At 36.4% G+C, this 14,057-nt stretch overlaps 1 protein-coding gene across 2 annotated transcripts; it reads left to right on the top strand.

The window, feature by feature from the left end:
• Window positions 1–290: 290 nt before the first annotated feature.
• On the top strand, window positions 291–8,325 carry LOC18587287 (SNF2 domain-containing protein / helicase domain-containing protein / F-box family protein). 2 transcript variants are annotated; one of them, XM_018129464.2, is made up of 9 exons: window positions 291–932; window positions 2,541–5,159; window positions 5,259–5,472; window positions 5,559–5,846; window positions 5,937–5,996; window positions 6,086–6,216; window positions 6,899–7,013; window positions 7,423–7,570; window positions 7,794–8,325. In XM_018129464.2, exons 1-8 carry the CDS (start codon window positions 460–462, stop codon window positions 7,567–7,569), a joined length of 4,047 nt encoding a protein of 1,348 aa, XP_017984953.2. In that variant the 5' UTR covers window positions 291–459; the 3' UTR covers window position 7,570; window positions 7,794–8,325. The 2 variants fall into 2 exon arrangements, with proteins under 2 accessions (XP_017984953.2, XP_017984952.2); XM_018129463.2 differs by having other exon boundaries at window positions 317–932; window positions 7,865–8,325.
• The last annotated feature ends 5,732 nt before the right edge of the window (window positions 8,326–14,057 follow it).

Raw genomic sequence — 14,057 nt, 5'->3', positions numbered from 1 at the left:
TAAATTCCCTTCTATGCAATTTTCAAGATCACCTGATTTCACAATCACGTGTTAATTTTGGTTTGACCGTTCAAGCCGTTGGATCTATGAAACCCAGCAAACCTCAATCAAATCCACGGGCTCAAACTGGAAAGTGAAAAACCATCGAAAAACAAAAACCAAAGCATAAAGCTTGAACATTGACAATAACAACCAACGGGAAACGGTGATGAAAACAACCGATACCAACATTAAACCCTACACCTTAAAGCACCATAATAAAACCCCTGGACCCACCTCAGCTCACCCAATCTGAAGTCTAAACAAACTCCTCCTCTCCAAAAAATAAACCGCCTCCAGACAAAGTCTTTCCTTCTTCGTCTTCGATCTTTCTTTCTCCTTACGCAAGGAGAAAAATCCAATGAAACCTTAAAATTTAAATTCCAATTTAAAACCCTAAAAGATTCGAAGCTGCATCCAATGGACGAGACCGTACCCGATCACAAACTCTGTGGTTACCTTTGTACGGTCCTCGCGGTTCCTTCCCAATCCGTTACCACGACCATCCCCTTCTCCACTCCTTGCCACCTCACCACCGACGACGACGGCAACATTTGCTTCCGGTCCCAAAACGGCGTCGTTCTTTCCGTGATACGAAACGGCCACGCTTCGAATCACGATAATGCGGGGAGCTCGAGGAAGAAAGGTGGGAGGAGGAGGATTGGGATGGTGAATGGGAGTATGAGTGTGGTGCACCAGTTTCATGCATTGGTGGCTCATAAGTGCGTGAAGATCTACGCGAGGGTTCTGAGAGTGGAGGAGAGTGGAGAGGAGGAGGAGGAGGAGGCGAGGGCGGTCGTGCTTGTGGATGTTTATTTGCCGATTGAGCTATGGGCCGGTTGGCAGTTTCCTCGGTCCGGTTCGGTTGCTGGTTCCTTGTTTAGGCACTTAAGGTATTTTCGTTTTCAATTCTTTTTAAAAGCAAGTTTATTAATTTAGTAGCAATGTAGATGCTGTTAGTCTTAAATAGCAGTATTTTGGAATAATTAAAGATTAAAATTTATGGATGATTTTACTTTTCTAAGGAGGAGTAATGACTACGTATGAATGCGTATTTAATTATTTGCTCCTTTTTAATCAAGTATAGAATTCTCTTTTAACTTTTTTTTAGCTACTTTTAACAAAAATAAAAACCAAAACAAAGTGAAAAGCAACAAGCAAGACCAGCCAGGCAGAACCTTTTAATATAGCTGCAAGATCGGCTGTTCTGTATTTGTGAAATTGTTAGGAAACTGCTTTCACAATGAGTTTTACCGGAAGTTAGGATCAGAGTTACCAGAATTCACCAAACCCTTATGATTTACTAATTGGTTTGCATGATTGCATTTGTGGATTGTTTGTGATCTGGAATGGTGAAACATGCGATCCAATCACAAATATCAAGAAAACGAATGAAAGAAGAAATCTCTAGAAGGAAAAGGTAGAGGAACCAAGGAAGACTGCAATGATAGTCTGAAATTGTAGTGTCTTTTGGGAAGGAAGAAGATGGTGCTGTCAGCAACAAGTGTGAGGGAAGAGAAGTAGTTCAAAGTAACCTAGGGCTTTTAACTTTTTAACCAACTGTGAATTAAAAGAATCTTTATGTTTTTAACTTTTCAAACAGAGGGTAATTGAGACATTTTAATGTTTTAAACTTTTTACTAACAGGAATTCAGAGGATTTTAAAATTAACTAAAAAGCAACTTAGGCTAAAATACACACCTATTAAGTGAATTAAAGAATACCACCCTCATTGTACCATATTTTAGATAAGTGACATATTGCAATCCAGTTGTGAACCATATTAATCCACATTCCAAGTAACTCTAGTTAGGATGCTAGAGTCTTGTTGTGGATGCTGGATTGCAATTTTATAAGTTAAAGTTCATTGAATGATTATGACAAGGAAATTGAAGATAGTGATGATGCTGATGTATGCAAGTTAGAATTGGAATAAAAGCTCCTCTTTATATCGTTCATTGGTTCTAATGAGATGATATTGTGCTAGCTTGCTTGACTGTTATTATTTAGGAATTGGGATTATTTTTTCACCCTTATTCTCAATTGCGAGTTGCATTTGTGCACCATTGAATTACAAGTGCTCAATCTCACATTTGTTCTATTGGTTAACTGCAACATTCCTTTTATACCAATCTGTGGCTGAAGAGGAATGGCTATAAACTTACAGATATCTGAATTGAGGTAGGTCATATCGTTTATTTTAAACGTTAATTCTAGAATTTCTTGAACAGGAAACCTTTTTTGTTTTGTACTTTTTGCGAGCAAAGCAAACAACATCGCTGAATGGGTAGTTTCCTACTGTGTATAACAATTTTTTATTTGCATGGTTTTCTCAACAAACTAGTGTTGTTTTTATGCACGAAGAAACTAAATTTTAATTGTGGATGCATTGTGCAAGTAGCTTTTTTGTTGTAGATTTCACAAGTTAAATAGGTTATTTTCCCCTTAAATTTGCATCAATATTTCCTTTATCCCCCCTCTAAAGTAGTTTGCTTTTTCAGCTGTGATTGGAAGGAGAGAAGTTTGATGCTCAATAATGGAACAGAGTTTGGTATGGATGCTCATGGAAATGTAAGGAGCATCTGGAGTGTTTCTGATTGCCATGTTCTAGGATGCAAGTTGCATTGTAATGGCGTCGACCCTTCTAATAAAAGGCTATATGAGCTTCATGACATATTTAAGAGCTTGCCTAGTGTAATAAATAAGGGAATGACTGATTCTTCTAGAGTACAACCAGCTGAGGACACTCATACTTCTGGCATTTGGGACTTAGCTGATGATATCCTGATTAATATTCTAGCCACACTTGACCCTATGGGTCTTACCAGGGTAGCAGCAACCTGTCGTCATCTAAGGTCTTTGGCTGCATTGATAATGCCATGTATGAAACTTAAACTTTTTCCTCATCAGCAGGCAGCAGTTGAATGGATGTTAAGACGTGAGCGGAGTGCTGAGTTTTTACGTCATCCTTTGTTCATGGAACTTTCAACAGAAGATGGGTTTTCCTTCTATGTTAATAGTGTTTCTGGCAGTATAGTTACTGGCATGGCTCCTACTATCAGAGATTTTCGTGGAGGAATGTTCTGTGATGAACCTGGCTTGGGCAAGACTATAACTGCTCTTTCACTTATTCTGAAAACGCAAGGAACCATGGCTGATCCACCAGAGGGTGTTCAAATAATCTGGTGCACACACAATAGTAATGATAAATGTGGTTATTATGAGCTTAGAGGCGATGAATTCACCTGCAATAATATGATTTTGGGTAAAAGGACTCTGAGTCAGAATGCCCTCAGGGTACAATCATCTTTAGGAAAGTTTACTCTCAAGGAGGAAACAAATCATTCTTTGCTTAAAAGGGCCAGGTTGATGGATCCAGGTGAGAGAAGTGCAGAATTTAATGATTCTTGTTTTGAAAGAAGAATCAACTCACCATCAGCTTCATACTTTGAGCCAGTAACATGGGTGGTTCGATCCCCAAGGAATTTGGGTCACATCAGGAAAAATCTTCTTTATGCTTATGATGGATTGTCTGCTTCATGTAAGGGAAAAGCAGTTGAGAAGAATGCACATATAAGGAATGGATCAAGACATGTCTATTGGGGAAAGCAAGTTGGTTTATCCTATGGAGCATTAGATGGTTGCATGAGGCCTGGGAAGGCTACTGCTGGTTGTACCGTGTGTAATGAAACTTGGGTTCAGTGTGATGCCTGTCACAAGTGGAGGAAACTTGCAGACTCAAGTATAGCTGATGCTAAGGTAGCATGGTTTTGTAGCATGAACACTGACCCTGCTTATCAGAGCTGTACTGATCCAGAAGAAGCATGGGATAATCATGAGTCCATAACATACCTGCCGGGATTTTTCACCAAAGGAACAGCTGGTGGAAAGGAGGAAAATGTGTCATTTTTCATCAGTGTGCTCAAGGAGCACTATGCTGTGATAAATTCTAAAACAAAGAAAGCCTTAATTTGGTTAGCTAAACTTTCTCCGGAGAGGCTTTTTGAGATGGAAACAGTTGGTTTGTCAAGTCCAATATTAGGTACTGGTGTCGCTGAAGATGCACTTGGGTTCCATAAGATATTCCAAGCATTTGGTCTTATAAAGAGGGTAGAAAAGGGATTTTGTAGGTGGTATTATCCACGGACTCTTGAGAACTTGGCATTTGATTTGGCTGCTCTTAGAATTGCTCTCTGTGAGCCATTAGATTCTGTCAGGTTATATTTATCAAGAGCAACATTAGTTGTTGTTCCATCAAATCTAGTTGATCATTGGAAAACACAAATCCAGAAACATGTAAGGCCTGGTAAGTTGCAGCTTTATGTCTGGACTGATCAAAGAAAGCCTCCAGTTCACAGTCTGGCTTGGGACTATGACATTGTTATTACTACTTTTAACCGTTTAAGTGCTGAGTGGGGTCCCCGTAAGAGAAGTGCACTGATGCAAGTGCATTGGCTTAGGGTCATCCTAGATGAAGGGCACACCCTTGGCTCAAGTCTTAATTTAACCAACAAATTGCAAATGGCCATTTCATTGACTGCTTCTAGTCGTTGGTTGCTAACAGGAACGCCCACTCCGAACACACCCAATAGTCAACTGTCACATCTTCAACCATTGCTTAAGTTCCTTCATGAGGAAGCTTATGGTCAGAACCAAAAGTCATGGGAGGCTGGCATTCTTAAGCCATTTGAAGCCAAGATGGAAGAGGGTCGGTCACGTTTATTGCAGTTGCTCCATAGATGCATGATTAGTGCAAGAAAGATAGATTTGCAAACTATTCCTCCGTGCATCAAGAAGGTGACATTTGTAAAATTCACTGATGAACATGCAAGAAGTTACAATGAATTGGTAGTTACAGTCCGGCGCAATATTCTAATGGCTGACTGGAATGATCCTTCTCACGTTGAAAGTTTACTGAATCCGAAGCAGTGGAAGTTTCGAAGCACAACAATCAGAAATGTCAGGCTGTCTTGTTGTGTGGCTGGGCATATAAAAGTAACAGAAGCTGGTGAAGATATACAAGAAACAATGGATATTTTAGTTGAAAATGGTCTGGATCCTTTGTCAGAAGAATATGCTTTTATTAAATATAACCTCCTTTATGGTGGTAATTGTCAGAGGTAATAATTTGCTTTTGAGTTTCTTTCTGGCATTTGTTTCAGCCTTTTCCTAGAAGATATTCAGATGAAAGGTTTATGTCTATTTGTCTTCTGATATAGATGCAATGAATGGTGCCGTCTACCAGTTGTCACCCCATGTAGGCATCTTTTGTGCCTTGATTGTGTTGGTTTGGACAGCAAAGTGTGTACCCTACCTGGCTGTGGTCACTTATATGAGATGCAGACTCCAGAAACATTAGCACGCCCAGAAAATCCAAATCCCAAGTGGCCTGTCCCAAAAGATCTTATTGAGTTACAACCTTCATATAAACAGGTTGGTTGGTTCTTGATTTTATCATTTTGTATTTTAATTTTTAAGCTATATGGATAATTACAAATACACACTTTTGTGGTTCTTAGGATGACTGGAATCCTGATTGGCAATCGACCACTAGCAGTAAAGTTGCTTATCTTGTGGAGAGGCTGAAGGCATTGCAGGAGGTTAATAAAGAGATCCGTTGCTCCATGGATGAGGACAATGATGCCAAGCACATTGATAAGTTACTTTGGCCATCACAGAGGAGCAATATGGGTGTGCCTTTGCTGCAGAATTGTTCTAGACATGGCAAGGAGTCATACAAGACACTTCCACAGAAAGTTCTAATATTTTCTCAATTTCTTGAGCATATACATGTTATCGAGCAGCAGGTAGATGTAATTTGCCTTTAATTAGGCATGAGTGCCCCTTGTTATTTTTCTTTTACAAATGATAGATGGATGGCTTTTTTTCTTTGGCAGCTGACTTTTGCTGGTATCAAGTTTGCTGGAATGTATAGTCCAATGCATTCTAGCAACAAGGTACTTGTCTTCTCTTATCCTTTTTTTAACTTCTATTTTTGTTTTCCTGTTTGTGCAATCCTTAAGTTAATTAATTTCCACTTATTCAGATGAAGTCGCTGGCCATGTTCCAGTATGATGATAGCTGCATGGCTCTTTTGATGGATGGAAGTGCCGCTTTGGGTCTTGATTTGAGTTTTGTTACTCATGTGTTTTTGATGGAGCCAATCTGGGACAGAAGGTAATTTTAGCTAACTCCTATCCTCAAATATTTTTTGGGTTCCCACCAACAAAGCTTATGCATTAGTTTTGTTCTTCCAAACAAATACTATTTGCTGCATTTTCTTTCTTTAATTTTTTTTTAAGTAAAAGGGGCCAGTAAGGTATGGCTGATTGTGGCAACCCATCCTGGGTATAACCATTACCATCAACTGCTAAGGAATCAATGCTAGGATAGGCTTAGACAGAGAGCCTGTGGAAAATGAACGATTATGGCCTTCTGCAAGGGCCATAAGTGCTCTGTAAAGGGTTAAGCCACAGCCTTACTCCTACCTCACTGAGGTACGACAGTGGACAAACTGGTTTTGTGTCCACCATCCACTGTTGTATGGCTCAAACCTTGACCATCTGGCTACCAAACCACTTGGAAGCATTCTTCACACTATGCCACACTGAGCCATAATCTGTCCCCAACCTCACTGAGGGTACAGTAGTACGGAAACTGATGTCTCAAGATTAATGGGCATGAGTCTTGTGCTTCACCATCCACTGTTGCAAGCTTGTGCCCTGATCTTCTGGTCAGAAAATCACTTTAGAAATATGTTTTACCATAATGCCACACCTTTTGCTTCCTTTTTTCATGTATGAAAAAATATATTTATTATCTACTGATGGCATTGTTTTACCGGTTGAAACCTTATCAGCATGGAGGAACAAGTCATTAGCCGTGCACATCGGATGGGTGCTACTCGTCCAATTCATGTGGAGACATTAGCCATGAGTGGTACAATTGAAGAGCAAATGTTGGAATTCTTACAGGTGTGGCTCTTGCTCTAACTTCCCTTGTCAAGACAATGACTTGATAATTTATCGCAATATTATTGTGCACTATACAGTTGTAGCGTGAGAATGCCATTGCAGTAAATATTTACCTGTGGCCCAAGCTAAGTTGATCTCCTTGTGAGTTTGTTTGTGTTGGTGGGTCCATGAGAGAGAGAGTCCGGGGCCCTTTTAGTAGTTGTGTATGTTGTTTGATTTTAGTGGCCACTAGTATTCTCTGTTGTTTTAAAATTTTAATCTGGAGGATCATCTATGTCTGGATTCTGTGAGGGTCTTTGACTTTTATGTACCTCCTTTATGTGTGTGTGTGAAATTCCTCTTAGCTAATTCTAGAATTATCCTGAGTTCAATTCAATCTTTAACAAACCCCCTGTTTGCTTCTTTTCAGGATGCTGATGCATGTAGGAAATTTTTGAAAGAAGAGTCTCAGAGACCTGACCGTGAAGGATCACGCACTCGTCGGACACTTCATGACTTTGCTGAGAGCAATTATTTGGCTCGACTTAGCTTTGTGCATAGAAATTCGGTGTCATAAGGTTTGTGCATTTATATTAATATATCATGCAATTTCAGCCTTTGCTTTTCTTGGTTTACATAGCTCCTATTACTCGAAACAACAAGAGTTTCTGCTAACATGGTGGCAATTCTTTTTCTTTCTGTTTACTTCAATTCCAATTAAAAGAAATTAATGCTTCGCTCAGTTTTGCAAATCCTTCATTCTCATTTTAATCTTGAAAATTTTGCTGTCTCAGCCTATAGGAGATGTTCTTTAACTATTGTGGGAGATGAAACATGTTTGAACTGAATTTTGTGGCTTCAACTATGTCCAGGGTTGTTCTTCAAAAAGGTTAACGAGGGCATCTTTTAAATACATGACCATCAGCTTCAATTCAACTTCAGGACACGACTTGGTGATGTTTCCCGTGACCGTTCTACAAGTTTAATGCGGCTTTTTCGTACAACATGAATCGATCTTACAGTGCAAAGAAGCATATTAAGAAGCAGATACCACAGCAGAATTCATTGCAATTGTACTTAGGAAAAGATTAGATTGAATTTTTGGTTAGGCAAAACATGCTAAAATTAACCATGTTCATTTTGTAGGTTTAATACCTCCCTGAATGCTGCTAATTCCCAGAGATCAAATACGATCATTTGTTCAGCTTGTTAATGCACTAGGTTGTTTTAGGTAATTTTTTGTGTATAATTTAACTCTGGGAAATAAGATTGAATTATGTGCCACTCATTATTTTTTAAGTTAATCTCAATGCTCCCTTTGTTGCTATATCAACTTTTAACATTTGCATTCCCATATGTAATATCAATTCCAATATTTCTAAGTTTGTTTCTATACTCAAACATTCTATTATGATATCATCTACCCATCTTCCTTTCTATCATGCACTGTCGGTTTATTTCCCTGTTATTCCTTAATTTTTTTTCTTGGCTTTTCTGAGGGAAATTCAGTAACCCTTCTGTGCCAAAAGCGGAAGCACAATGGGTACAGGGGCTGATTGGTACTAAATTGGAAAAAATGAATGGATAGAGTGGCTGATTGGGTACTTTGACTATACATTTATATTACTTAAAAGATGTAATATTCATATAAATTCATGAATAATTAGATTCATATATGCATTAACAATGGATCACATTTATTTAAATTCATGAATAATTAGGTTAATGAATATGTTATTAACTTCAAATTTAATATCTGTATACATCCTTATCCTGTAACTTATGTATATAATGTACTCTGATTAATGCTTCACTTAACAAATTTGTTAAGCTCTCATAGCAAGGAAAAAGGACTTTTCTTGGCTCTGTCAATGGCAGCAGATAAAGTTCCTGCAAACTTAATCCCAGGCACAACATACTTAGATAACGGCCTGTTTCACATCAATTCTGCTGCTCTACTCTCGGTGAAGCTAACAACGACGAACTACAGTGGTTGGCGAGCACAGTTTCGAGGCTCTCCTCCGTGGCTATGGTCTTATAGGCTATGTCGATGGCTCCAAGCTGTGTCCTCCTCCACTCCCAAGTTGGAAGATGTGCTCAGGCTCGAGAGATACAGACTATGAGCTATGGAATCGCCAAGACGAGCTCGTGTTACTAGCCATTTTAACTTCTTTATCATTAGAATGGTTGCCTCGCGTTGCCTAGGTGAAGACTCTGCAAAGGAAAAATTTTTTTTACAAGTCCATTGACAACCATAAGTTTATTTTTTTGTTAGGAAAACAGAAATTCAAACTCTAAATTTAAGTTCAAAGTCATACACTAATTATTGAACCAAATGCTCGTTATGTGAATATAGAGAATGCTATTGATTCACGATCAAAGATTCCAGTCTTGATTAAAAATAACAATGGGCACCATTTTAGGGAATTTCTAGACTTCCTCCCTGGAAAGGTTGTCCGTTTGGGTTGTAGCAGTGGACTCCCTTATGTCGTCAAAGTATTCATCCTAAGCGTCGGGACAATGAATTAAGAGAGAATTAGGTTATTAGCATTTGCAAGCCACATTCTAAAGAATTAAGAGACAATGAATTAAAAAGCTTGAAATTGAAGAGGCTGCTGATAGAATTCCACATTTGAATGAATTGTTAGCATTCAATCCAACAGAGAGTTTAAATTAAGAATAATAGTAAATTTCACCGTTTAAGCAAATTCTAGCTTCAAATTTATCTTCTCTCTAATACAATGTTATAATTCTAATTCCAATTTTTTTTAATGTAATTTTACTATTTAATCGTTTAGATAACAATATAGTATTTGCTTAAGGTAAAAAATAAAGGTAAGATACTTGAAAAGGTTTTTGAACTATTAAAAAAAATTCAAATAAATGTTTATTTCTGCTAACATAATGGTAATTCTTTTTCTTTCCTTTATTTCAATGTCAATTTAAAGAAATTAACGCTTCAACTATGGAGGAATGAGAGGCTAGTAGGACTCATCTCTCAAAAGTTTTAAAATTTCATACGATATATTTTTTTTAGAATTTTATAGATTTACTTTTACAACATATTTTTTTGTTTAGTGAAATGCCCAATCTTAGTATGCAATAGTTGTTAAAAAATGTTTTTATTTTGTACTTAACACGTAAATAGAGTTATTTTATGTAATTTTCACATGAATTTTTAATCATCTAAATTACTTTATATTTTTTATCAAGCATTTAACTTTTAATACGAGTGTTTTATAAACAATGTCTTCGTCTCTGAAAATGCGAAATCTTGATTTCGCTATCGGATTAATTTCAGGCTTTCTTCAAAAAGGGTATGAGGCCACCTTTGGAATGCATGACCATTAGCTTCAAGTCAACTTCAGGACAGGACTTGGTAATGTTTGCCATGACGGCTCTACAAGTTTAATGCAGCTTTTTCTTACAACATGAATCTATCTTACAGTGCAAAGATGCAAATTAAGTAGCAGATACAAGTTAACTGCAGGCACCTTGGCAAAGCATGCTAAAATCAACCATGTTCGTTTTGTAGATTTAATACCTCCCTGAATGCTGCTAATTCCCAAGTTCAAAGAGGTTCATATGGTCAGCCTGTTAATGCTCTAGGTTGTTTTAGGTCATTTTTTTGTGTATAATTTAACTATGGGAAATGGTATTGAATTATGTGCCACTCGTTATTTTTGAGTTAATCCCAATGGTCCTTTACTGCTATATTATCTCTTAACATTTCCATAGCTGCATTCCAATATGTAATATTAATTTAAATACCAATATTTGTAAGTTTGCTACATTGGAAACATGTCTTTTTCATTTATATCTCCAAACATTCTATTAGCATCTATTCATCTTCCTTTCTATCATGCATTGTTGGTTTAATTTGTTCCTCTCATCTCTGATCTTTCTTCACAGCTCAGTCAGTTCCTCTTCATTTCATTTTCTTGTTCAATTTGGTTCAGCCATTGCGTCCAAGCTTGCTTCACTGACTGCTGAATGACATTACCATTTATTTGCTTCCAATTTGATTTTGGCAACCCAATTAAACTGCAGATGAAGATCATCCCAAGGATAATGCATATATCAGTAATTAGCTGCATGCATATATTGCTGGAAGATGACCAGCACTCACACAAATCAACACAGGAAAGAAATTTCTTCTCATTATAAAGAAATTAAATTCAAAGACTCATGAATAATTGGGTTCATGTATATATTAATGGCGAATCACATTTATCGAGATTCATGAATATGTTATAAAGTTCATGTTTAATATCTGTATGTATCCTTATCTTGTATCTTTATATATAATATATGTAGTCTGATGAATGCTTCACTTAGCTAACATCACACAGTGAAAAAGGTTTCAATCTTCTTGGCTCTGTAAATGGCACCTAAAATAGATGCAGTCTCTCTTAACCCTCAAATAAAAGCTTCAAATTAATCTTCTTTATTAATACAATGTTATCATTCTAACCTAATTTGTTATTTTTTTATGTAATTTCTTTATTTAATCATTAAAAAACAATTGAAATTGGCTAACCGTTTAGATAACAATGTAGCATTTACCTAAGGTTAAAGAAAAAATTCAAGAATAATTAAGTTCATGTATGCATTAATAACGAATCACATTTATTTAAATTTACAAATAATTAAGTTCATGAATATATTATTAACTGTATTGTATATCCTTATCTTGTAAATTATATATAATGTAGTCGGATGAATGCCTCACTGGACAAATTTGTTAAGCTATCATCGCAAGGAAAAAGGGGTTTTTCTTGACTCTGTCGATGGCAGCAGATAAAGTTCCTGCAAACGTAAGCGCAGGCACAACATACTTAGATAATGGCCTGATTTACATCAATTCTGCTGCTATACTCTCGGTGAAGCTAACAACGACGAACTACAGTGGTAGGCGAGCACAGTTCAAGGCTCTCCTCCGTGGCTATGGTCTTATTGGCTATGTCGATGGCTCCAAGCCGTGTCCTGTTCCACTTCCACCTAGGAAGAGGCGCTCAGGCTCGAGAGATACAGTCTATGAGCTATGGAAACGCCAAGACCAGCTCGTGTTACTAGCCATTTTAACTTCTTTATCAGAAGAATGGTTGCCTCGGTGAAGACTGCAAAGGAAGCTTGGGATAAGATTAAAAGTCTTTACAAATCCTCATGCAACAGTGTACTGTAAAGATAGAGAATTGTTGTCCAACAGAAACGGAGGCTTAGTGGCAGGATCTTGTGAATTGTAATTTGTTTTTTGAAACTGTTCAGCATTTTCCAATTATAGTTTGCCTCTTTCATTTGATCTCTTGTCCCAACTTTACTAGCTAAACGTTAGATAGCCATTCTGTTCTTAAGGCAAACATATATATGTCTGTAATAAAATATGGGATCCAAGCTCTTATGTGCAATCCTTTCATTTTTGCATATGCTCAATTCTCATCGATATTCATATCTTGTATCATTTTTTTTTATATTTTTTTTAATTAAAAGATGAGGAATTTGATCGTTATTTTTTAAACAGAAAGATCGGGTGCTCATATCTTAATATCAGTTTTTTTTTCTAAAATTCTAAATCATACACTAATTAATAAACTCAATACTCGAATAAATGTAGATGATGTCATTGATTCACGATCAAGTATTCTTGTCTTTTAAAAATAAGGATGTAAAGGATGAACCCTTGGGTTGTAGCAATGGACTTCTTTTTGTTGTCAGTTTCCATTCATCCTAAGGGTCAGGACAATGTATTTGTATTTGCAAGCCACATTCTAAAGAATTAATAGTCAGTGAATTAAAAAGGGTGAAATTAAAGAAGCTATTGACCATATTTGCAACCCACTTTTGAATGAATTGTTAGCATTCAATTCAATAGGAAAGTTTAAATTAAAAATAATGGTAAAATTTAGCATTGAAGCAAATTCTAACTTCAAATTTATCTTCTTTCTTAATACAATGTTATCACTCTAACCAGAATTTTCTTTTTTAATGTAGTTTCACTATTTAATCATTTACACAACAATTTGGCATTTGTTTAAAAAGGTTGAAAAGATTTTTAAATTATTCAAGACAATTCAAATAATTTTTTATTTTTTTACTAAATTTGTGGTAACTTCTTTTTACAAAAAATTTTTTAGAAACTTAGTGACGATTCTTTTTCTTCGGGTACCTTTTACAGGAATGACCATTTAACTTCAATTCAACTGCAGGATAGGACTTGGTGATGCTTGCCATGACGGTTCTACAAGTTCAATGCAGCTTTTTCATACGACATGAATCTATTTTACGGTGCAAAGAAGCAAATTAAGTAGCATACCACAATTAATGATGAATTTAAGATTTTGCATGAAAAGTGATTAAAGGATTACTACAGACACCTAATCACAGCAGAATTCATTAAAATTGTACTTACAAAGATTAGATTGAATTTTTGTTGTTAGAAAGTAAGCAGAATTTTACTGCAGACACTTTGTTAAATCAAATCAACCATGTTCATTTTGTAGATGTAATACCTCCCTGAATGCTGCTAATTCCCAGAGTTCAAATAGGATCATTTGTTCAACTTGTATATGAAATAGTAATGAATTATGTGCCACTCATTATATTTGAGTTAATCCCAATGCCCCCTTTATTGCTATGTCATCTCTCTACATTTGCATTCCAATAATTAAACTGCAGTTTAATGCATATATCAGTAAATAATTGCATGCATGTATTGTTGGAAGATGATCGGCACTCACCCAAATCAACACAAGAAAGAAAGGTAAGAGAAAGATACCAAGTACAGTGTGCGACACAACTTTCTTCTCATTCTAAGAAATTAAATTCAAAGACTCATAAATAATTGGGTTCATGTATACATTGATAACGAATTGTATTTATCGAGATTTATGAATAATTAGGTTCATGAATATATTATAAACTTCAAGTTTAATATCTGTACATATCCTTATCTTGTATCCTATATATAATGTCGTGTGATGAATGCTCGACTTAGCTAACATCAGGGTGAAATAGGTTTCGTTATTCTTGGCTCTGTCAATGGCACCTAAAATAGCTGCAGTCTCT

This window comes from Theobroma cacao, chromosome 10, assembly GCF_053813885.1.
Source record: "Theobroma cacao isolate CCN51 chromosome 10, ASM5381388v1, whole genome shotgun sequence".
NCBI classification, from domain to species: Eukaryota; Viridiplantae; Streptophyta; class Magnoliopsida; order Malvales; family Malvaceae; genus Theobroma; species Theobroma cacao.
The sequence above is the reverse complement of the archived record's forward strand: the minus strand, read 5'-3'. Positions and strand labels throughout refer to the sequence as shown.